The sequence below is a fragment of the Corythoichthys intestinalis genome, chromosome 17 (genome assembly GCF_030265065.1).
Source record: "Corythoichthys intestinalis isolate RoL2023-P3 chromosome 17, ASM3026506v1, whole genome shotgun sequence".
Lineage (NCBI taxonomy): Eukaryota > Metazoa > Chordata > Actinopteri > Syngnathiformes > Syngnathidae > Corythoichthys > Corythoichthys intestinalis.
This window is the reverse complement of record NC_080411.1, coordinates 43,928,244-43,954,971: the sequence shown is the minus strand read 5'-3', so window position 1 is coordinate 43,954,971 and position 26,728 is coordinate 43,928,244. Positions and strand designations below refer to the sequence as shown.

General features: G+C 38.4%; 1 protein-coding gene across 1 annotated transcript in view; it reads right to left on the bottom strand.

Annotated features, from left to right (window-relative positions):
* mbd2 (methyl-CpG binding domain protein 2) overlaps positions 1-26,728 on the bottom strand; it is a 46,739-nt gene that overhangs the window by 15,001 nt on the left and 5,010 nt on the right. Inside the window, exons 2-6 of the mRNA XM_057818182.1 lie at positions 21,281-21,440; positions 16,448-16,588; positions 12,513-12,603; positions 12,266-12,443; positions 4,290-4,427 (exon numbers count right to left, since the gene is read on the bottom strand). Coding sequence (XP_057674165.1) covers positions 4,310-4,427; positions 12,266-12,443; positions 12,513-12,603; positions 16,448-16,588; positions 21,281-21,440 — 688 coding nt within the window. The 3' untranslated portion in view covers positions 4,290-4,309. The remainder of the gene's footprint in view (positions 1-4,289; positions 4,428-12,265; positions 12,444-12,512; positions 12,604-16,447; positions 16,589-21,280; positions 21,441-26,728) is intronic.

Genomic DNA, 26,728 nt, shown 5'->3' with positions numbered 1-26,728 from the left:
TATTACGTGAATTAGAATCATATTTTGAGACAATTTGACTATATACTGTATAACAATTTGGCAAAGCACAGATGATGAGAAACTAGTCTTTTAAACTGCCGTTTACCCCTGCCTGTCATTATGGGCGCTCTAGCGTCCCCGGCTGGAGGATGACGGCGGCAGGGTCACGATTTCATCTGATTTAGAATTCAGCCCATTGATGGGGAATTATTCAGTACGAAGAAAAGGCGACGAAGAGAGCAGCAAAATGTCACTGTTTCAATCTGTCTACTCCAATATTTTTACAGGATATTCTTTTTATCTATTTTTTTATTTACTGGTACAAATAAATGATATGGTCATGGCAAATAACAGTCTTGTGCTAAATGCAATTATTTTATAAAAATGCAGTTATTCAGTATGACATAGCAAAAATACTTCATAATGGTCAAAACTGTCAACTACTTGCACCTCCCGAACCATATTTTATGCCACCAGACCTTGTCCGGCTTTTGTCATTTCCCTGCCTGGCTTCGGAGAGTGTAAGCAAACCAGAAGGCATGACAGCTAGCCGACGTGCTCATCCAAATCGAGCGGCGTTTCAAAGGCTTATTCTCGCCTTTTGAAGCTAAAAAACACACAAAACTAGCTCAGACCATATCACACGGCGGCGGGATTGTCCATTGTCTTCGCAGATCGGCAGCCCCCACGGCAGCGAGCGAGTTACAGCTTGTCATTCCCCTGCTGTGGGCAGGAGAGCTCAGGGAAGCAGCTGGAGACTAACCGCCGGACAAATCGGCCAACGTCGGAGGAGTGCGTAGCTGCCTGAGCCCAAACCAAGGATAGTGGTCTATTGCCGGCCACACGAAGAGGGCAGAGAGGGCTGAAAGTCTGGACGATATGGAGAACCACACGAGCACAAGCCGAGTATCGCGCTCTCCCGGCGTGCACGCAAAGAGGACCGAGGGGGGTGTGCGACAAGCCGCCGATCCTTGGCCGAGTGGCATTCTCGGTGGACAAGGAGCATTGTCAGCCACAAAATGCAAGCCACCTCTGTATTAAAATGTGTGCCATGATCCCAGTATTTGACATAATACAAAACACAATGTTTACTCACTTCCTCGTAAGTCTAATGGTCCCACAGTTGTCGGACTTGTTTTAGCCAATCTCGGGGTGAATGGGAACTTTTTAAAACTCAAAAAGGCTCACACGCCTCTCCCTGGTGCAGCAACAAAACCCTGCAGCACATTTGGCTGGTGTGATGCCATAAAAAAGGGAATTACTAGTAACTACTTGTAAAGACTCAGCGCCCAAGAAAATCTATGCAGCGTACAAATTAAAATTCAACAGTAGTGCATTCGATACGGCGATGCAACGCGCCTTCTGGTTCATGGCGCTCCCATTGGTCGGTTACTTACACCAGGAATGTACAGTATATATGCATGACCTGAGGAGTGTGGAGATAGAGTGTAAAGTGAGCACGATTCCTGTGCTGTTTTGCTGAAGCCACATTCCGCTGCCAATTTGTGCAAGCGCAAGTTAAAAACTGATATAATCTTGTAAATTAGGCTAATAATATTGTTTCTGTACCATTTTGCTTCTTTGTTTTGGAATCATAAAATGGAATGGCTGTATTAGTACGTGATTTTTTTTTCTTTTTTTTTGTAAACCTGCCCTGTAAAGCTGCTAAAAGATGGAGAATAGGAATCTTGAGTGTCCTTACTGACTGAACAGTTGTAATGTAGGATGTTAATATACTCCCATTGTGGTTGATCATTATGTTTTATTTATTAACTCACCCATGCCACAACTGGACCTTACTAAGTCCAAAGCAGGACTCTTTCTCATTGTTAAAGCATGACTTTCACAAATAACATAATACACATCTCATGAAGAACGAGATTTTTCATTTTAAGTGGGCCAAATCAACTATATTAAAAGTAAACTAGTGAAAATTGCTGCTGTAATTTGATTCTTTTAATAAGCCATGTAACTTGCTATGATCCAAGGTTTTGAAAAGGCATGATACTGGTGTGTGGCCACAAGGCACACATTTGATGTTGCTCATAGTGGTCCTCAGTGTGCTCAGGGAGCTGGTGTGTCTGCTCAGACACATGAAAAATTAGAGGGAACATTGCTGCCAACCCTTTCAATTCGAATGGATTGGACGTCTATCGCCGTCAATGGTAGCCAATCAGTCACAGGTGCATTATGGGATATTCACTTCGAAATACATGCAGCTCCTTTGATGAACCTGTAATAATTCATGAATGAACCGCACTGGGCTATAAACTGCAGGTTTCAAAATGGGAGGAAAATATTTACTCGAAGGTACAGTATATTTGCATGACTTGTGTATAGGTCATGTGGATTTAATTCTCTCTCAGTGAGTATGAGTGAATGGTTGCCAGTCTGTACTGTATACGTGCCCTCTGATAAGACTGCCCTGCAGACCGGTGCGAAGTCTGTCTTTCACGCCTTTGATTATCTCCAGTTCCCCACTAATCATAACTGAATAAGTGGTACATTACCAAACAAATGCTATATCCTGTGAAAGTTGAACTGAGTTGAACTAAAGTTAAGAAATAGCAACTATCTGCATGTAATTAAAAAAATGTATTTTTAAAAGTCTTTTAACTTTTATATTACTCCAACAAATGCAAACACCTGTGAGGTATATGAACATTAGGGCTGTCCCAAACGACACATTTTCTCCCGAATAGTCAGCCGACGTAGCCGAGTAGTCGACTAATCCAATTTATTTATTTATTTATTTATTTATTTATTTATTTATTTATTTATTTATTTATCTATTTATATATTTTTTTGAACTAGTTTAGCAATGGCATTTTTGTTGACGCTTATTAAGTCACAAAAACATTTTGGAGCACTTAAACTCTTTATTAAAGTACAAATAAACACGTAAATAACAGAATAAATCACAAATAAACAATGAGGTAAAATGCTGATAGCATTAACTAGTGCCAAAGAATGGAATGCAAACAGATTAAGAACATTGACTTCGCGTTTCCAATATGATTCAAAACAATTCTTAAAAAAATTTATTTAGCATTAATATTATAGTATACTATTATATATAATAGTATTATAATAATTATTCATTGTTAATCAGATTTTTCATGAAGGGTGTCATTTAAAAGCTATTCTTAGTGTAGAATCTGAATTCTGAAGAATGGGGGATTACTCGAGAAATCGTTATTTATATAAGGAACATGACGTGCTTTTATTTTGAAATGTTCACCGGAAGTACGTTCAATAAACTGCTAACCGTAAGCTTTTTGTCAATGCATGTGGTGTCAGATATATATTGCAAATGCTGTTAACAAGCGATTTTTCATGTTTGAAGTGTCACGTTTTAACCACAAGTTTGCATTTTGGAGCAGACTGCCAATATTTTATAGCAGGCTAAAGTAGGTTGTCTTTATTCCCCATTAGCTGCAATGTAGCAATACTAACCTTTACAGTGTTTAATATAAATGTGTTTCCTTATTTTGTATGTCTGAACTTGAATTCTACGGCGTGTTGATGACCAATAAATATCTGTGAAAGGAACTGGAGTCTCATATGCCATCAACACACATGCAGAAATGTATGCACGCACTGACACACGCGGCAATAAATTACCGCTCTCATTTTTATTTACCGTGCGATAGATTGACTATCGCGACAGGCTAAGCAACCTCAAAAAAACATGTCGTTAGTTAGTTAGATGGAGTTACGATCTGCCAGCTTGTTGTCTCCTGTTGTCTTCCTATATTACAACTGGGTTACAGCGCTTTAGGTGTTCATTCACAGCCCGCGAAGAGCCTTGTATGCAAGCTTGGCATTGAAGGGACAGGACACAACAGTGTAAAACCTCCTTTGTTATGTTGAAAAAAGTCAATATTTTGGTCACTCTGGTGCGCTTTTTTTGGCTTTGTGACACTTTTCCCGCTTGCATACCGAGCGTCGAACATTCTCAACTTTCCACGCATTTATTTTTTTAACCCTTCATTAACCGTCGACGGGATGTTGTGCTCGTGGACGCATTTATGTCATCAATTACGTCGATTAGTCGGGACAGCTCTACTGAACATGTCTGAGCAGTTTTTGATTTTATCTTTTAATTTATGTAATTGCATTCAGCATGCAAACTTTTTGGTAAAAGTGGACTACTTTGCAGAAGAGCTCAGAAAATGACAAGGAATACGCGTGATGCTTTATAAATGAAGATGAAAAAAACAAACGAGAGAGTGGGCAAATTCTTCATATTTGCTTTTAAGATGTTGAATATAAGTAAATATCTTTACCTGTCTTATCTTCTTTGTTTTCAAGCCGCCTTCCCTTCCGACAACGCTTTCCTACTTTCAGCAGCCTGTGCCAAGCTGTTAGCCATCAGTGCTTCCTCCAGACTCCTCCTTGCTTGGTGTACCTTCAGCTCCTGCTCCCTATATTTTAAACAACTTAAATGAGTGAGGAGCTCACATTAAAACTTTTTTTCAAACAGAATATTAGCTTGACAGGCTAAAACATGCATAAATATCACAAACCCCCCCAACATTTTTCATTTTATTTATGTACAGTGGTACCTCTACTTACGAACGATATTTTCAGGTTATGAAATGTCTAAACAGGGACAAAACTGCCCATCTTCCTGACATCCAACTGGCTAACACTGTACAATGTATGTGTATGTCGCATCCTCTTCATTAGCACCTCCGGCTAAGGTATCTCAGGCGGCTTCTCGTGAGCGCACGTATGAACTTTTATTCACTATGGCCCTCAAAAAAGTGATGGTGAAAGGAGGAAGAGAAAATGAGTTATTTTGTTAATACAAACAAAGCAAGAGATAATAGAAAATAATTAAAAAGGAGTGGGTTTGATTGATCTCGCCAAAGAAATGGCCGTAATACATCAACAATCGGAACGTTATTACAACATCAGCGCAAGAACATCACTGGGATTTTAAGGCTTCACGTGGATAGTTCGAGAAGTTCAAAAAGAGTACTGGAATTCACTCTGTCTGTCGGCATGGTGAGCCAAGAGCGCAGACCATAAAGCGGCCAACGAATTTGTCCAAAAAGTCAAACAATATTGGTGATTGATGAGGGCAAAAGGAGATGAGGACTGCAGTTAAAAGGTAAATGACCATAATTTTTATTCTTTATTATTATTATTTTTTTTTTTACAATATGCACAACTCTCATTGTGTTTATTGTAATAATACTCTCATTGTAAGATGTATTTATTACACTGTGTGTCTGAATTTTGGGGGGCTTGGAACAGATTAGGGCATTTACATGTAAAACGCGTCTCTACTTACAGAATTTTCAGGTTAAGAAACTACTTCCAGAAACAATTAATTTCGTAAGTAGAAGTACAGCTGTGTATTGAAGTGGTAGAAGTGAATTGAAGCATTTCCACATATATTTTGGTGAGAATTGGTCTCTGTTTTCGAACATTAAGTCACATTAAAATATTGAATTATAGCAAATATTAACACCCATGTGCACCAACATTGCATCTACGATGATGTGATACTTAGTGCTGCAACGATTAATCGATTAACTCAAGTAATTCTATAAGAAAAAAGCTTTGAATCAAATTTTGCTGCTTCGAGTATTCGTTTAATTAGAGTGACATTGTAATGGCTTGTTTTGAAAGAGTTTGCATTTAGTTTTATTGATGTGGGTGGATATACTGCCCTCTAGTAGCAACAGTGAATATGATGTAACTCATTAAACATGGCTGAACCCAGATGCTCCCTGTTAAGAACAACATAAGGTAAGATTTTGTACGAGCTAATATGGTGTTTTATGCATTTGCAATTTGGTTTATAGGTATATTTTGCAGTTTTTAAATGTTTTTAAATTATTTGTAAAGAGCATTGTTAAAAAAAAAAAATTAAACATTTTTAAACATTTTATAGCATTTAAGCTAGCGGACTTTGCTATGCAAGTTAGCCAGTTGTTCTTTTGTTGTACTTTTTTCTATAGCATTTGAGGCTAAGATCAGGTATTTTAATTTGTTTTTAAATGCATTTATTGCTCTTATGAAATGCAAGTGTAATTCTGCATATTTTGAAGAAACACTCGAAAATTTTATTTCTTATTTGAATTTAATGCTCTTTTGAAAGTGCAATCTTAGCAAGCCTTTGCTTTACATCTCCAAAAATTTATTCTGCAACACATTAAAAATGTTCCTAATCCAATTACTCAATTATTCAAACTAACTAGTTGACAGATTAATCTATTACTTAAATAATCGATAGCTGCAGCCCTTATGCTGATTTGTGAAAATTTGATCATATTTACATTTGTAACATTAGAATGAAATGGAGTTGAATGATTGTACAGTGGTATGAAAAAGTACTGTATCTGAACCTTTTGGAATTTATCACATTTCTGCATAAAATCACCATCAAATGTGATCTGATCTTTGTCAAAATCACACAGATGAAAAAAGCAGCGTCTGATTTAACTTAAACCACCCGAACTGTAGGTTTTCATATTTTAATGAGGATAGTATGCAAACACAACAGAAGAGGGGAAAATATGTAAGTGAACCATCACATTTAATATTTTGTGCCCCCTCCCCCTTTGGCAGTAATCCTGTAGCTGCAGATCAGTCTTGCACATCGATCAGGACTAATCTTGGCCCATTCTTCTCTACAAAACTGCTGTAGTTTAGTCAGATTCCTGGGATGTCTGGCATGAATTACTGTCTTTAGGTCATGCCACAGCATCTCAATGGGGTTCAAGTCTGGACTTTGACTTGGCCACTTCAGAACGTTTATGTTGTCCTTCTGACACCATTCTGAAGTTGAAAATTTATTTCAATTGCTCTTTAGGTCTCTTTAGGCCAGTACTTCTCAAATGGGGCGCGCAGCGATGCCGGGGGGGGCGCATATAACCTCGGGGAACATGTTTTTTTTTTTGTTTTTTTTTGCCGCACTGGAATAAAGTGTACTTGCACATCCACTCAGTAGGTGGCAGTGGCGCTCTCATTTTCAGAGTGCGCGCAGTATTTTTGAACTAAGGAAGAGCACTCAGCACACACAGACAACAGATATGAAGAGCAGTGTGCCACCGCCGTTTTCGAAAGCCGTTTTCCGACCGGACTCAGTCACGCAGCGACCCACTGTCTTGTTCGGTTCTCACGTCGCCGCCCGAGAAGTGCCATTTTCGGCTTGGGATCGTCACGACAACCGCCCTCAGCTACGGTTCTACCTCGGCCGCCGTGAATGCGCTTTTTTCGTGCCGTTTGCCTTTTAGCTTTGACTTTTAATACAGTGGGTGATGATGAAAGACCACTGTTTACTGTGTCTAAAAATAATTATAGCAGACAGCCAGAAGCCAAATCAGTTAAGACGCCACTTAAAGACATTAAGACGCCACTTAAAGACATTAGACCCCAATCTCATTGTTAAGCCGCTTGATTTTTTCAGTGGAAACGTGCCGAATATTGCCAACAATAGTCCTGCTTATTCAGTGTTATATCAGTAAGCCAGTGAGCATTGTTAGCATGCTAATTGCAAAATAACTCCACACCATTGCAAAGGAGGTAAATACTGTGAGCAGCAAAAATAAAAACTGTCCTGTCCAAGGACACTTTTTTTTCTTCTTCTTTTATTCAGATTTGTTTTTTCGGTCAAAATTTTTGGCACATTGTCCTCATGAGTGAATGTTTCTAATCAATTTTAATTTGTTATTATTTACTGATTTTATTACATTTTATTTTTCTGCATCAAAGGGTCAAAAATGTACCTTGAGTGTATTTTTTAGTTTGGATGTGAATTTTTTTTTTTTAATTCAGGCAAATTGATGCATGTCAAGTCTTCTCTGTTACAAACAAAACAATGTTAATAAAGTTATACTTTATTATAAGTTGATCTATGTTACTTTTTTTCTTTATTAGAAAAAAAGGACACAATGTTAGGCAGATGCGTATTTATAATAGTAATTTTGTAGACAAATGATACTATTTACAGTGGCGGCAGAGAGTTTGGGGGGGCGCGAAACATTTACGTCTTCCTTGGGGGGGTGTGACAGAAAATAATTGAGAAGCACTGCTTTAGGCAGAGGGTTCACTTATTTTCCCCCTTCTGTCATTGTTTGCATGCTATCCTCATTAAATATGAAAGCCTATAAATGTTTGGGTGGTTTTAGTTAAAGCAGACACTGCATTTTCATCTGTGTGATTTTGACAAAGATCAGATCACATTTGATGGTGATTTTATGCAGAAATGTGAGAAATTCCAGAAGGTTCAGATACTTTTTTTATACCACTGTACATTGTTTTCACAATTCCAATTCAATTCAAGATTTTTTTTAAATTTTGATTTGATTTTCTGACTTTTTTTTTAAGCAAAGATATGTTCTTTTATCAAATGAACTGTATGGTCACCACATTAGAAAAATTATATCAAAGACCCATTTCAAATGTTCTAGTATTGGAACAAAGGAGTAGGCAATTCCTGGAAACTATCCTGAGGCTGAAAAGGTTGAAAAACAAATGGAGTTGAAACTTAACCATCCCATGGACAATTTGGTCTAAACAATTTGAACGAGTATCTGTCCACAGGCAGACTAAGAAGTGCAAGGCACGGAGGGAGAAAAGAAATGAGTGCGATTTAGGATGACAAGCGCATTCAGAGGGAGAGAGGGGAGAAGAGGGAGAGAATTGGAAATTAATGGAGGAAAGAGATAAGAAAAGGGGGAGCACAGGAGGCATAAATGCTGGAGGGAGTGAGGAGATATCAGAGACTTGAGGGAGGAGGGGTTGAAAATAGGAAAAGAGTGAAGGAGATGGAAAAACAAAGACCGGACGAAGACAAACATAACATATTGGAAATATGTGGAACTGAAACAATAAGTGTAGGAATAAATGAGGGAAAAGACAAGGGGTGCTGGACACAAAATATGTGTACATGAAAGAATATGGGGAAGATAAAGCAATACATGGAAGATTGGAAGGACGGAGGACAGGGAAATGTTAGGGAGAACAGATTGAATAAAGGAAATTAAAGAAAAGTTAAGGCCAGAAATGAGAGAAGATAGACATATTCCACTGAGTGTGCATAGTGGCTTTAGCCAGCGTTCCCTTAGCTCTGTCCTCCACTGGACTGACTCACACTTACACAGACTATGTCAGTTCAAATGTGTTCCCACAGTGCCCCCTATCGCCATGCATGCATATTTTAAGAAATGAAGCCAGTTGAATTAATGCTCTAAATCACATCCATGTTATATCGCTGCATACAAAACATGCTGTGCATACACTGCAGACTGGATGCTAATTTCATTCTACATGCAATCAAACTGGATTAGGAATTTCATTATGTAATATTAAATGTCCGTGCAGAACTGGACATATACCAGTAAACTATTAATTCGAAGAAAAATAGGGCCAAAACTTCATTAATATTTTACTGAATGTCATTGTTTAATCATGAAAAATAGCAGCCTGCCACAGATTTTTCAGCAACCGTGCTGGGTATTTATACAACACTAATTACGTAGCTGTATTTTGACTGCTGCTTTAATTTGATGCCATGCGGCATGATTTTGAACCACAACAGGCAGTCATTGTCATAGCAAAGACGCAAGCCGCAATAAATACCAAAGTGACACAATTACTGTAGAAACCTGCAAATGACACACAGTCAGAGAGAGGAAGTGTAAGGGGAACTGAAGATTAAACCCACGATGTTCTTACTGATGCACCACTTGTTATATTTTTGGGGTATTTTGATCATTTCATATGTTTTGATGATGTGACAACAATGTCAGCTGATCAACAGATCAGAGTACAAGAGTAACATTTTAGTAGAGTAGCATTTAGACTACAGGCTATGTATACTAAAAAGGAAGAAAGAAGAAGAAAAAAGTTAAGAGACCATTGAAAAATAAACAGAATATCGCTGTATAGCATAACAACATTTCTGTGTTCTGTTAAGATGTGTTGTGATGGGAAGAAAATTATGACTGCATAATTGAGTTTAACGCACGTTTGTGCGAACTGCATTGCAGACAAACATTTAGCAGGTGTTTCCTGTGTTTTCTTTACAGCCACCTGGATGTTATATTGAATTGTTAGTTTGACATATATTACTCAGCGTGACTAAATTGATTCAGGCATTATTGTAGGAAGAAGGTTGTCAGATGGTGTTTTTCTGTTGGGTTTTGTTTTGTTTTGGCTTTTGGTTTTTTTTTTTTTTTTTTTTTTTTATTTTGTTTTGACTTTGGCTTTTTGTTTTTTTTGGGCTATTTGTTTTACAGCTGTATGAAAAAGTATCTGAACCTTGTACTGTACCACTGTATTTTCATCTGTGTTATTTTGACAAGGATCAGATCACATCTCATGGTGATTTTATGAAGAAATGTGAGAAATTCCAAAAGGTTCAAATACTTTTTCGTACCACTGTACATATTGATGAGACTACGTGGACGTTTCGTTTGAACACCAATTGTTTTGTGTCAAGTGTTTATTGTTAAAATGCATGTCGTTTTGAACATAAATGTGTTACAGCTTTACAAGTTGACAAAAGTGAAGGAAGTAAAAAGCTTCAAAAACCAAAATTGCCTTGTTTGCTCTGTCAAGCTGAACAAATTCATGTTTAGCGAGAACAGAACACGTCATCTTAATGAAGTAAAAAAAATAAGATATTGTGAAAAAAAATATAGTACTGTTTACGTGACTTTTAAAAAAATGACTGGAAACAAAATGATGGACGAGACTCCAGCGTTGTAAATTCGAAATCACGTAAGTTGAAAACGTCATAACACGGAGACTAGTACCCCATCTAACACTGCTTATACTCTGGAGTGATTTATGTGTGAAATTTTAACACATTATCATATCATTTCACATGTTTTCACACTAAACCGCAAGAAGGTGCTACGGCCCTGTGTTTCACCATTGTAATGACAGATCTGGAGTGACGCTGGTGGTTTGGAAACTTGTTAGCATGTTCTTTATGCGATTCTTATTTGAATAACTCTTAAAAGCTATGTTACGTTAACATACCGTGCACGTTTTCTGTTCGTTGTTTATGCGTCGAGTAACGTTAGCCATAGACTTCCTAATGATATTGATGGGACACAGGGCGCGGGGCCAATTAATATGGGGCCTGCATTGTTGGCGTGGCCGTCAAAACTGACCGAGTGGAATCATAGACAAAGAGCTTTTTTCGTGATAAATTCTTTTGAGTAAATGCCTAAATCCTTGAAATCTTAATAGATATGGACGTAAAACAGTCTCAATTCTTGGTTAAAAGCAAAAAAAAAAAAAAAAAAAAGTGCAGTTAGCATTTATTTTACGGAAATATGTAGAAGTACGATGCTAGTCTGTCAGTCAATGTGGCGGCCGCCATATGCAAACAGAGCTATTCTGGTGAAAATTCTCGTGAGTAAATGCTTAAATCGATGATATGGACGTAAAACTGTCTCAATTCTTGGTTAAAAGCAGAAAAAAAGTGCAGGTAGCATTTATTTTACGTAAATATTGCGAACTATGAGGCTAGTCAGTGAGGAAATTAGCGGCCGCCATATGTAAACAAAGAGCTTTTTCCGTTGAAAATCCTTGTGAATACATGCTTAAATCTCTGCATTCTTTATAGATATGGATGTAAAAGAATCTCGATTCTTGGTTAAAAGTAAAAAAAACGTGCAGGTAACATTTATTATACGTAATTACTGTGAAGTATAATGCCAATGCTGTAGCGGCTAATTTCTCCCATTGTTTTTTTTTCACAATGTTTCAAAATTCATGAATGGAACTAAAAATATAATAATTACCTTGAATCCTCGAACAAATCACTCCTGAGACAATCCTTCCTGTTTGTATGTGGTACAGCTTTTGTGCTTTTTCAACATAAATCCGGCATTGGATCGCTGCATGCGTCGCTGCGACCGACTGTGAATACCTGAAGCGGATTGTGGAATGGAGCCCTACTTGAATATCATTATGAAGTCTATGCGTTAGCATCCCGCACACTTATTCTGCCAGCAAACAGCTGTTATTATATATCCATCATGGGTTTCCAGCTTTGGCTCACTGGAGAGTGAGCCGCAGGCTATAACACAAATGTGTGCCTGAAAGCATAACTTTAAAATGACAGGCAGAACAATTAAATGATCTTCCACTACATGGCGAAAGACATAATTAGTATCCTTTTTTTGGGACATTTTGTTGTCTTTTGGCGTCATAAAGGTCAAACACTGCTGTTAAAGCTCATTTTATATTCAATTCACACATGAAAAGCCTCTTAGGGAGTGCCTCTCACCGGATGTGTTCGTCAGTCACGGTGAAGGCCTTGCAGAGCGGTTGGGACGTGTTCAGCCAGATTGCTGGGTTCTTCTCAGCCGCCACAGATGTCTGTCCCGTGATAGGCGCAGAACTCATGTGTAGCGCACTGGCAATGGCAGACAGCAGAGTCTCATCACTTGAGTGAAGACCAACGCCTGCAGAGGCAGAAAAGTCCAGTCTGACCATAAAATTCTTGTATTGGATTTCAGTCGATGTTAGCTTACTCTGTAGGCCTTTAGGGAGGTCCATGGTACGTAGAACTTCCTCCGAGACATCTGATGATCGCAACCCTTTCAACCTCCTTTCCCAAAAGAGCTGCAAAGATTGAGTGTTAATGAAAACTAGTCAAAAAAAAGACAACTGCAAAAGTGAAAGATCCACTTGGATGAAAAAGTATCTGAACCTTTTGGAATTTCTCACATATCAGCATAAAATCACCATCAAATGTCATCTGATTTTTGTCAAAATCACACAGATGTAAAAGCAGTGTCTGCTTTAACTAAAAACAACTCAAACATTTATAGGTTTTCAAATTTTAATGAGGATAGAATGCAAACAATGACAGATGGGGGAAAAATAGGTAAGTGAACCCTCTGCCTAAGGAGACTTAAAGAGCAATTGAAACCAATTTTTACCAAAAAAAATTAAGTCAGGTGTGTGCCCAATCACTGATGAGTGGTTCAAAGCTGCCCTGCCCACTATTAAACACACACCTGGTAAGAATTGTCTTGATGAGAACCATTGTCTTATGTGCATCATGGCTCGGTCAAAAGAGCTGTCTGAAGACGTGCGATCAAGGATTGTTGATTTGTATAAAGCTGGGAAAGGATAAAAAACCATCTCTTAAAGTCTGGATGTTCATCAATCGACAATCAAAGCATTTGTATACAAATGGAGAGAGTTTGGCACTGTTGCTTCTCTCCCAAGGAGTTGCCATCCACCAAAGATGACGCGAAGAGTTCAGCGCAGAATACTTTGAAAGGTAAAAAATAATCCTAGAGTGTCTGCTAAAGACTTACAGAAATCACCGGCACAGTTCAATATCTCTTTGCTCACATCAACTACATGTAAAACTATGGCCAAGAATTGTGTTCATGGGAGGACTCCACAGAAGAAGCCACTGCTGTCTAAAAAAAAAAACATTGTTGCTCGTTTAATGTTCGCAAAAAGGCACTTGGACACTCCACAGAGGTTTTGGCAAAATATTTTGTGGACTGATGAAACCAAAGTTGAATTGTTTGGGAGTAACACACAACGTCACGTGTGGAGGAAAAATGGAACAGCTCATCAACACCTCATCCCCACCGCGAAGCATGGTGGAGGGAGAATCATGATTTGGGGCTGTTTTGCTGCATCAGGGCCTGGACAACTTGCAATCATTAATGGAAGAATGGATTCAAACGTTTATCAGGATGTTATACAGGAAAACCTAAGGCCGTCTGTCAGACAGTTGAAGCTAAAAAGAGGCTGAATGCTGCAACAAGACAATGATCCAAAACACAGATGTAAATCAACTTCAGAATGGTTTCAGAAGAATAAAATACACGTTCTGGAGTGGTCAAGTCAAAGTCCAGACATGAACCCCATTGAGATGTTGTGGCATGGCCTGAAGACAGCGATTCATGCCAGACATCCCAGGAATCTTCCTGAACTACAGCAGTTTTGTAGAGAAAAATGGGCCAAGATTAGTCCTGATCGATGTGCCAGACTGAGCTGCAGCTACAGGAAGCATCTGGTTGAAGTTATTGCTGCACAAAATATTAAATGTGATGGTTACCTTACTTATTTTTCCCCTTTCTGTCATTTTTTGCATATTATCCTCATTAAAATATGAACATCTATAAATGTTTGGGTGGTTTTAGTTAAAGCAAACACTTTTTTTTCCATCTGTGTGATTTTGGCAAAGATCAGATCACATTTGATGGTGATTTTATGCAGCAATGTAAGAAATTCCAAATGTTTTAGATATTTTTCATACCACTTTACTTCTAAAGACAGGATAAAGTATCCATTAATAAAATATTTTAACAAAAAAAATGTTGTCACTGATCTTGAAACTTAAGTTTGTAAGGAGATAATAAAGGAAGGGTTGGTTAGCCTGTCCTTTTTGAGAATCCACTTATATCTTATCGTTTCAGAAAACGATACTTTACACCAGGGGTCCCCAAACTACGGCCCGCGGGCCGGATACGGCCCGCAGCCACATTTGGTCCGGCCCCCTGAACAAAAAAAAATTTGTTAAAAAAAAAAAAAAAAAAAAATTTTTTTTTTTTTTCCAATAGAGTTATTTATGTCCTGGCTTTTTTCTGTGAAGAACTGAGCAATGGTTATTTGGTTATTATCTATTTAATTAATACAGTATTATTATATTATATTACATTACATGATATTATATTATATTATATTATATTCAGGGGTGCACATAAGTGGTCCGCACATGCGTACTGGACGTAGACAAACGCGCTGGCCCTCAACGGCTTCCATACGCTTTTGCAGGGACGTCACCGGAGCTACTGAAAAAAAGGACTTTTGCTGAAAAGTGGCTACAGGAGGTACCATGGCTAGAAGTGAATGATGCTCGCACGGAAATGCGGTACAAAATGTGCCGTGAGAGTCCCAATGTCGCCGATTAGAGCAACGCATTTTATGTAGGGTCAAAGAATTTCAGCCATCCAAACTTTGAAAAGCACGAAAAAAACAGAGAGCATGTGGCAATTAAGCAAACTATCGATGTCAAACAGGACCCCACTCGCCCTATGGACATGTGGCGGAATACGGCGGAATAAAGGTAATGAACAGCGACATGCACTGACAAACGTGTTTTTGCTCGCATTTTACAAAGCTAAACATACACGTTCAATGAGGTCTTATGAGGAGGACATCCCACTTTTAAAAAGGCTTGGAGTTAATGTGGGAGCCGCATAATGCCCTTTATTTTGAATTGGTGCTTTTATGTTTATTTCTTTACATTTCACTTCAAAGTAATGGCAATTTTGTTGTGCCAGTTGATGTTAATCAAGCATTAACTGTTAATATAATTAATCAAAGTTAATTGGCTCTAAGTAAAGCTTGTCATAAATTTATCGCATCAGGTGGGTCGGCTCTCAAGCTCAATGAGGACCAAGTCACATCTCCAGGTCCTCCTCTGAGAACCTGGGCAAAAAAATTATGTGCACCCCTGATTATATTATATTGTATTATATTATATTATATTAAGGGCTGTCAAAGTTATCGCGTTAACGGGCGGTAATTAATTTTTTTCATTAATCACGTTAAAATATTTGACGCAATTAACGCATATGCCCCGCTCAAACAGATTAAAATGACAGCAGTGTCATGTCCACTTGTTACTTGTTTTTTGTCTCCCTCTGCTGGCGCTTGGGTGCGACTGATTTTATGCACCATGAGCATTGTGTAATTCTTGACATCAACAATGGTGAGCTACTAGTTAATTTTTTTGATTGAAAATTTTACCAATTTTATTAAAACGAAAACATTAAGAGGGGTTTTAACATAAAATTTCTATAATGTGGACTAAAATCTATCTTTTAAGAACTACAAGTCGTTCTATCCAGGGATTGCTTTGACAGAATATTAATGTTAATGCCATCTTGTTGATTTATTGTTATAATAAACAAATACAGTACTTATGTACAGTATGTTGAATGTACTGTATATATCCGTCTTGTGTCTTATCTTTCCATTCCAACAATAATTTACAGAAAAATAAGGCATATTTTAGAGATGTTTGAATTGCGATTAATTACGATTAATTTTTAAGCTGTGATTAACTCGCTTAAAAATTTTAATCGTTTGACAGCCCTAATTATATTATATTATACTATATTATATTATATCATTTTTATTTTATATACTTTGGTTCCGTGAAGAATCCAGAAAGGGTTATTTGATTGTGGCTTTCTGAAAAACAATACATTTTTACATTTAGGCACTCCTGCAATCGTCACACTTTTTCTGTTACAAACTGACCCCGGCCCCTCATCAGAGAAGAGAAGGGTTATGTGGCCCTCACAGGAAAAAGTTTGGGGACCCCTGCTTTACACTGATAAGGAGCTTCGAACGCTAAAATTACTTCACAGGGAAAGAGCGCTAGCGAGCAAGACAGACAGACATAGGGAGTGTGCAAGTGTGTTTAAACCTGTCTGGGCTGCTCGGTTGCTCTCTGCAGGTCTGTTTTAACCTTATTTCCCGGGTGACTTGTAACCTTGGTAACAGGCTGTTTAAAGATGGATGCCGTTTGTCTGATAGGCAGTGTCGTGTTCAGGTCAGGCTTACCTCCCTGCAGACAAAGAGGCAATGTTGATGTTAGAAAAAGTTTCTATTCTTGCCCATGTCCTACTTTTCTTCATTCTGTTTGGTGCTACCATCCACATTGATTTTTATCTAGCTCACATTTTAAGGGCAAAATGCAGCCAAGTCCTATAAATGATTACACATTGCCGCACCCTGATAATTTGTACACTATAGTCATGCCACATTCCTCCTACTCCTCCCAATGGATGGCAAAGCACATCACTCCCTGGCTGAATTGCAACAGACTTGCACATGCTAAAATGACTTGTCTGGCACCCCCAGTGGCCTTGACTGAAACATGCAAACTGTCCACCATCGACATGGAGTCCAGATATTTGATGTATGGATATATAGAAACACCGGACATTTAACAAAAAATATGGAAAACCGATTGTACACTATGATAAAGCCGCTGTCCTGCTTGATGCTGCCCTTCTGCCCATCTGTAGCAATATCTAAGTACGTGACTCACATTTCCTACTCTGACCTCGTGTCTGAGAGCAACACTCGCACTGACGCTGTGGCGAAGGCAGCTGCCCAGTGACTCTGGCCCTGCCCAGTCACTTCCTCCCCTTCTCTCTTGCCTCACTTGTTGATTTGTGTTTTTTCTCTATCAATGAGGAACAGAAACTCTGGTCCTGCTGCAGTTCGAGTTATCGTGACGGCGTCTGGTACAGCATGATGAAAAACTGTGCCACTCTTAGCACATTTTTCCAGGTTTTGCCAAGTTATCAAAAGGAAGGATTAGTGCATAATTTTAAAAGAAATGGAAGAAGGATATTAAAAATGTTGCTGTTAGTGTTTGTCAAAATGGCATGATATATGCAAACATGAACAAAGTTCAATAAAACCACTCACACATCAAGTAGTACATGCCCCATTATCCTTTTCAACACATTTGGACTTCATGCACAGTGAGGGTAAAAGGTATTTTCTGGTCATGGTAGACATTTTTTCGAATGGAGTTGAAACCTTTCAGTCAAAACACTCAATCTCAAATTAAGTTGGAAAGGCTCTGCTGATACAGATCATTCCCTGCTGGGGAATGAATTCCAGCTACAGTGCTGGCCAAAAGTATTGGCACCCCTGGAATTCTGTCAGATTATGCTCAATTTCTCCCAGAAAATGATTGCAATTGCAGATGCTTTGGTAGTAATATCTTCATTTATTTTGCTTGCAATAAAAAAAAAAGACAAAAGAGAATGAAAAAAAAATTTTTTTTTCATTTTACACAAAACTCCAAAAATGGGCCGGACAAAAGTATTGGCACCCCTAGCCTAATACTTGGTAGCACAATCTTTAGACAAAATAAATGCGAACAACCGCTTCCGGTATCCATCAATGAGTTTCTTATGATGCTCTGCTGGAATTTTAGACCATTCTTCTTTGGCAAACTGCTCCAGGTCTCTGAGATTTGAAGGGTGCATTCTACAAACTGCCATTTTCAGATCTCTCCACAGGTGTTCTATGGGGTTCAGGTCTGGGCTCATTGCTGGCCACTTTATAAATCTCCAGTGCTTTTTCTCAAACCATTTTCTAGTGCTTTTTCAAGTGTGTTTTGGGTCATTGTCCTGCTGGAAGACCCATGACCTCCGAGGGAGACCCAGCTTTCTCACTCTGCCCTAGATTATGTTGTTAATTTGTTGGTAGTCTTCAGACGTCATAATGCAATGCACACGGTCAAGCAGTCCAGTGCCAGAGGGAGCAGAGCAACCCCAAAAGATCAAGGAAAATATGCCATGCTTGATTGTGGGGACCGTGTTCTTTTCTTTGAAGGCCTCGTTTTTTTTGCTGTAAACTCTATGTTGATGCCTTTTCCCAAAAAGCTCTACTTTTGTCTCATCTGATGAGAGAACATTCTTCCAAAACGTTTTTGCTTTCTCAGATAAGTTTTGGCAAACTCCAGCCTGGCTTTTTTATTTTTCTGGGTCAGAAATGGGGTCTCCCTGGGTATCCTACCATAGAATCCCTTTTCATTCAGACGCCGACGGATAGTACGGGTTGACACTGTTGTACCCTCGGAATGCAGGACAGCTTGAACTTGTTTGGCTGTTAGTCATGGTTCTTTATCCACCATCTGCGCAATCTTTCCTTGAAATCTCTCAACAATTTTTTTTTTCAGTCCACATCTAGGGAAGTTAGCCACAGTGTCATGGGATTTACACTTATTGATGACACTGCGCACGGTAGACACAGGAACATTTAGGTCTTTGGAGATGGACTCGTACCCTTGAGATTGCCCATACAGTACTTCCTCACAATTTTGCTTCTCAAGGCCTCAGACAGTTCTTTGGTCTTCTTTCTTTTCTCCATGCTCAATGTGGTACACACAAGAACACAGGACAAATGTTGAGTCAACTTTATTCCGTTTAACTGGCTGCAAGTGTTAGTTTTTGCCACCACCTGTTATGTGCCACAGGTAAGTAACAGGTGTTGATAATTACACAAATTAGAAAAGCATCACATGATTTTTCAAAGGGTGCCAATGCTTTTGTCTGGTCCATTTTTGGAGTTTTGTGTACAATGTAGGGCTGTCAAACGATTAAAAATTTTAATCGAGTTAATTACAGCTTAAAAATTAATTAATCGTAATTTATCGCAATTAATCGCAATTCAAACCATCTATAAAATATGCCATATTTTTCTGTAAATTATATATATATTCTGTAAAATAAATTGTTGGAATGGAAAGATAAGACACAAGATGGAAATATACATTCAACATACAGTACATAAGGACTGTAGTGGGCATTTCACTCTACCGTCATTTAAATCTGTCTATGCTGTCCTCACTCCGAAGCGTCTACTTTTTCCAAAGCTAGACAGCTAGTGAACGACGCCTTAATAATCAGACTTCTTCCTTTTTCATCTGATTTATTAATAAAATGGCCTCAAACCATTGTCCTCTTTAGACCGTCGTAAAACTACAAAAAAAAGTACACAAGCATTGCATTAGCAACAACGTTAGCTTAGCACGCTATACAGGTTCACTAAACATAAACAAGAAGCGTCTCATACAAAAAATATAACATTTCGCTTACTAACATAATATGTACATTCTTTACAACAACCATACTTACGGACAAATCTTGTCCAAGGATCATATAAGCACAACATTACAACGTAGGCGTCAGCCCGAGACGTCGTGCAGCCATATTGAAGTTGAACTGGCAAGAAAACAATAAACCATGTCGCAAAGCGACCACAAGAGTTCGCTGTTAGACAGCACAAAAAGCCTTGCTGTAAAACTTACCAAAAGGCAGAATACTGTCTGAGCGGGACATGTGCGTTAATTGCGTCAAATATTTTAACGTGATTAATTTAAAAAATTAATTACCGCCCGTTAACGCGATAATTTTGACAGCCCTAGTACAATGATAATGATTTAATTTTTTTCCCATTCTCTTTTGTGTTTTTTTCATTGCGGGCAAAATAAATGAAGATATTACTACCAAAACCTTTGTAATTGCAATCATTTTCTGGGAGAAATTGAGCAATATCTGACAGAATTGCAGGGGTGCCAGTACTTTTGGCCAGCAATGGGTGAATCCCAGCTATATTCTAATCAGACATTCATTCATCCATTCATTTTCCATGCCGCTTTTCCTCACGAGGGTCGCGGAGGTGCTGGAGCCTATCCCAGCCAACTACGGGCAGTAGGCAGGGGACACCCTGAACTGGTTGCACAAGGAGACATACAACCATTCACGCACACACTCATACCTACGGACAATTTAGAGTGTTCAATAAGCCTACCATGCATGTTTTTGGGATGTGGGAGGAAACCGGAGTTCCCGGAGGAAACCCACGCAGGCACGGGGAGAACATGCAAACTCCACACAGGAAGGCCGAAGCCCGGGATTGAACCCTTGATCTCAGAACTGTGAGGCAGATGTGCTAACCACTAAGCCACCGTGCCGCCCTAATCAGACATATCAGGCATATTAACTGAAGCTCCATTTCTAATAGATATACACACAAACACATAACCGTATTTGGCAAACATTTAGCCTTCGTTACATGCTAAGTTTGCTAACCCATCTTTTACTGCTACTGAAGAAATTGCTGTAAACCTGATCAAATCCCTCAAAAACACTTGTGAAAGTTGTGACCCTGCTCAGCACAGAATTACGCATAATACTTATAACACTCTTCTTTGACTTTTTCCACATCCCTCCGCCAAAAATATCCACCACATGCGTGCACAAACACACAAATTGTTATACTTGGTGTAGATAGTAAATACACCGAGAGCCTACGTGTTTAGGACCACGTCACCACACATGCCTGACATCACAGCTGGAACTGGAACAAAGTGACAGGAAGTATTTCTGTCCAATTGGCTGTCCTTTCACCCTGCAAAATCTTTTGTTGTTACATCTAAACAACGGCAATCAATCAACTTTATCATGAAGTCCCCACTCCAGGTAAAATCCGAAATAAATTATTCTACTTTTTTTTTTTTCTTTTTTTTTTTACAAATTTATGACAAACTACTGCTGTCCATATTTGCCACATAAATACAATAGAAAAAAAAGTTTATAGGGATCACAACAAGGTGAATAAACGCAAAGTGCTCGTTACCTGATTTGCCAACCTGTCAAACTGCTTCACGGGGAGATGTGTTAATCTGATAATCTGGTGACATGCAGCTACAGACGAGTTCAATCCGCATTACCTTTGCCATGCTGAGTTGGTCATGTCGGAGTCGCTGTTTGTTCTTTTGCAATTTGCCAGGCATCATCTTTCCCGTCCGGAAATCGAAACATGCCAAATCCACTGAGTTTCCAAGGTAACGGGACAATTGAGGTTTACTCCTGAACTTTTTCCCTGTAGGACTAAAAGAAAGCCAAATGGAGAGTCAGAAAGACACAATTCCCTGAATGAATTATTTCCATCTAGTACAGTGCAAATTGAATTTTTTACACTATGCATTATTAAACAACTACAGTGATCCCTCATTTTTCGTGGTTAATTGAAACCCCTCCCCACTCACCCCCATGAAAATCGAAAATCCGCGAGGTAGGGGTGGAGCTTAATTATGTAAAGAAAATTTTTTTGGGTGTGCTCAGTATATTTATTTCCATTTAACAGCATCGGAAAGAGATGCAGTGTATCACAAAAGTGAGACCCCTCGCAGCCCGCCCGTCTCATCAGACCATAGGACATGGTTCCAGTAATCCATGTACTTTGTTGACATGTCTTCAGCGAACTGTTTGCGGGCTTCCTTGTGTACTGTCTTCAGAAGCGGCTTCCTCCTGGGGTAACAGCCATGCACACCAATTTGATGTAGAGTGTGGCGTATGGTCTGAGCACTAACAGGCTGACCCCCCACCTCTTCAATCTCTACAGCAATGCTGACAGCACTCCTGTAACGAGTCACATGACATTTTGGAGGGAAAATGACAAGCAGTACTCAATTTGGACATTTAGGGATGTACAAAGTTTCTAAGAGATGTACTCACTTTTGTTTGCAGGGGTTTGGATATTAATTGCTATATTTTGAGTTATTTTGAGGGGAAAATAAATTAACTCCAGTATATAAGCTACACAAAGACTACTTTTCATTGTGTCAAAGTGTCATTTTGTCAGTGTTGTCCCATGAAAAGATATACTTAAATATCTGCAGAAATGGGAGGGGTGTACTCACTTTTGTGATACACTGTACATACTGTATAAGCCATGTTTTTCCCTTATTCCCTCAAAGTACAATTAAAAAAATAAATAAATAAATAAATAAATAACTTATATGTATATTTTTATAAATGGTTTCTCAGCACTGCAAATGTTATAATTATGATATAAATGAGATATACTGTATGTAAAAGAAAAATGATTTGTACATGTATACATGCATATATATATATATATATATATATATATATATTTTTTTTTTTTTAAATAAAATACTGTATTTATTTACTTTTTTTTTAATTTAATTTTTAAAAAATCTGCAATGGACTGAGGGTGCGAAGTTTAAAGTGTGACGTAGCGAGGGATCGCTGTATGTTACCCACTTTCCAGTCTCATATTTACGTTTTTTTTTTTTTTTACTTTAAATAGGTGATATGCCCTTATGTGCAGTAAAAATAATGTCACTGCCTAAAAACTGTGAACTACAGTTGTCCGATAATGACTTTTTAACCAATATCCCGATGTTGTCCAACTCCAAAAATCCAATACCGATTTCATGCAGTCGTGGACTTACATACATAACATATTTTGTCTAATTGTATTGTGATGCCCCACCGGATGCTTTAACTATGATGAATCTAGCGACTACAAGGTTTACAAAATAAACATTCTGTGGAAAATAAGAGAACTACTTTAACTTAAGTTATGGAAAAAGTGCCTATATTGCACAACCATTCAGAATTTATTGTTAAAATCACTCTGCCTACATAACAAATCCCATGGATCTGAGTTTGGAGACATTTAACGGTCAATAAGCATAATTGCTGTGCTAAGCTGTGACCAGCCCTTGTACAAAGGCAGAAGACATCTACATTGACTTTGAAGGCAGCATCCATATTGGCCCAAAATAAATAATGAAAAACTGATGTCGATATTATCTGATAACATTTTAAAATGCTTTTATCGGCTGATATTATAACTTTATGATAAACATAACAAAAACAATGTTTCTGCAACTAGGAATTCTGTTTTTTTTTTTTTTTTCATCCATCTGACTAATTTAACCCAAAAACTATGTTAAAACTAGACATTAACCAATGTATCTTCCGGCCGATAAATGGACTTTTTTTCCAACATCGTCCAATTAACAAAGAAAATAAACCAAAAAAAAAAAGATTTTTATCCAGCATCTGCGTGGGCAAAAGTGGCCGCCGCCGACTGACCCCAGAAGAACCCTGCAGCAGATTGAAGGCAGGCTGCTACAGGAAGCTTTAGGCTTGCCTGTTTTGTGAATATTGTAAGATTTTTTTTTATGTTGCATGAGAGGATATGCCATAGACTTCATAATGTATTGACCGGACATGGGTTGCGGGGCCGATAAATAGGGGGCATGCATTTTTGGCGAGGCCATCAAAGCTGACCGAGTGAAATCACAAAGAGCTTTTTGTGAGTAAATGCTTAAATCCCTGAATTCTTTAGAGATATGAATGTGAAACAGTGTCAATTCTTGGTTAAAAGCAAAAAAAAAAAAAAAAAGCGTGCAGTTAGCATTTATTTTACGTAAATATGTCGAAGTACAATGCTAGTCTGTTAGCAAATGTAGCTAGCGGCCGCCTTATGTAAACAGAGCTTTTACGGTGAAAATTCTTGTGGAAAAATGCTTAAATCCCTGAATTCTTTATAGATATGGATGTAAAACAGTCTCAATTCTTGGTTAAAAGCAAAAAAAGCTGTGCAGTTAGCTTTTATTTTATGTAAATATGTCAAAGTACAATGCTAGTCTGTAAGTGAATGTAGCTAGCGGCCGCCTCATGTAAACACAGCTTTTCCGGTGAAAATCCTCGTGAATAAATGCTTAAATCACCAAATTCTTCATAGATATGGACATAAAACGGTCTCGATTCCTGGTTAATAGCAAACAGAATGTGCAGTTAGCATTTATTTTACGTAAACATTGCGAACTATGATGCCAATGCAGTAGCGGCTGATTTCTCCCTTTGATTTTTTTCACAACGTTTCAAAATGCATGCATAGTACAAAAAATATCATAATTACCTTGAATCCTCGAACAAATCACTCCTGAGACAATCATTCCAGTTTGTATGCAGTACAGCTTTCGTACTTTTTCAATCTAAATCCGGCGTTGGATAGCTGCGTGCGTGTGTTTGTGAATAGCTCCTCTTGATGTGGGCGGCCCCCTACTTGAAGGCGAGGCGCAGTGCATGACTGATCTGACCCGTCAATACCATTATGATGTCAATGGATATGCAATGTTGCTTTAGCCTTTGAAGGTGTTTACTAAGTAATCCTTACTTGTAGTATACTACAAGTACACAAGTTTACAAGTACTACTTGTAGTGTACTTGTAAATGTAACTTGTAGTGCTAGCGTAGCATTCGTCTTACATTAGCTTAAGCATAGTGCGAATTAGTGGTGTCAACAATAATCGATGCTGCGATGCATCCCGATGCGGGGCATGGACGATTCGAATCGATGCGGGCAACAAGCCGAATCGATTCAGCACATTTTAAAATATATAAGTACGTTCAAAAATCTTCCCTGCGCAATTCCGGTGATGCAATGGATTTGGTTTCCCCATTTGTATTATTATTGTGATGTTTCATTTTTTACACACTGCATAACTCTGGTCAAGTTTCCCACCGACCTCATAGAAGCCAAAATGTCTCCAGATGTCAGCTTTCAATGTCTTAGGTGCATCAAGAATCTTTCTTGCTCCCTCTTTCTCCGCTTCAGGCATTGTTATGTTATGTCCTATCTCTTAGAGGTTAGATCTTGTGCCCGAACCCGAATGGGTCGGGCCCAAAATGTTAAGCATTCACGTTCGGGTCGGGTCGGGCTGCCCCGCGCTGGACTAATAAATTATATAAAAAAAAAAATTTAAAAAGGGATAAAACTGAGAGCAGGCTCTCTGTATTGTGCATTTGCTTGTGCACTCACATGAAGCAGTGGCGCCGCCCGCTTTTTCTTCTTCTCCACTGTGGTGCTTGCAATTCGTTACGAAAGACACTTTTATTTATGCACACAAAGGCAACACAAATGTGATCCTTTTGAATCCTCTCCTCTGTGTGTCTGCAAACTCGTTTTTTAATTTTTTTTTATTAAACTTTCCCAGCGTTATTTCGTTGTGTAAATGATTTTATAATGATCGCAAAAATATGTAGACTATTTAAACATTAAGAAAAGTTGCGTTTTTTTTCTGCCAACTGAGAATTCGTTACGAAAGATACGTTTTTATGCACACAAAGGCAACACAAATGTGATCCTTTTGAATCTTCTCCTCTGTGTGTCTGCAAAATCGAATGTTTTCTTTTTTTTAATATTAAACTTTCCCAGCGTTATTTCGTCGTGTAAATGCTTCTATAATGATCACAAAAATATGTAGACTATTTAAAAATTAAGAAACATGCGTTTTTTCTGCCATCTCGAAGAAATGAAAATAAATTGCTGCTGCTGCGTTTTTTTTTTTTCTTTCGCGTCACTCCAAACCGGGTCCGGCTTCAATACCAGCGGGCCGTGTCGGGTCGGGCTGGATTTTTTAGGCCCCATCTAACCTCTACTATCTCTCTGCTCTCTCAATTGCAAAAACATGATATTTCCTCATGTTGAAACAGATAGTTATGGCTGCTAAAATGCTGCTGCACTTCATTTTAATTCATTATTTTTTATTGTTATGTGGTAGTTACTGATTGCATTTCTAAGTTGATTGCACATATATAGTGGGCTAGGCCTACATTTTACTTTTGTTCTACATTGCAATTTAGTTGGATGTTTTGTTTGCGACTGAACTAAATTGTCCATAGGTATGAATGTGTGCGTGAATGGTTGTATGTCTCCTTGTGCCCTGCGACTGGCTGGCAACCAGTTCAGGGTGTCCCCTGCCTACTGCCCGTTGTCGGCTGGGATAGGCTCCAGCGCCTCCGCGACCCTCGTGAGGAAAAAGCGGCATGGAAAATGAATGAATGAATGAATGAACTGATCCCTGGATTGATATTGCGATAAAGATGCTGCTGCACTACAATATTTTCTTTGTCGCTTTCTTTAATATTTACTTGAATATTTTTATCGATGGGTTGTTTTGACTAAAATACAGTGACTGTTATTACTGATTTTGCACAGGAGTTTAGATGTTGCACTGTGTGAAAGGCTGCTACTGTGTGTAAAAAAAAAAAAGAGAAAGCCCTGGTCTCATTCAAAGCACCAATTAAATGTTGTGATCTTTTTTTTTTTTTTTTTTTTTTAAATGTGTATCTAAAAGTATTTTCATTTGACTTCAACCAGGAGTGACACAAGAGCCAATAAAAAGTTGTTTAATGTCTGACCGCTTGTGTTGCCTCATGATTCACGAAAAATATGCTTTGCTTTAGAATTTTAATGCATCCCAGGCTTTAAGGCATCGCGATGCATTGCCGAATCGAACCGAATCGAATCGTGACCCTCTGAATCGAATTGAATCGAATCGAATCGAATCGAA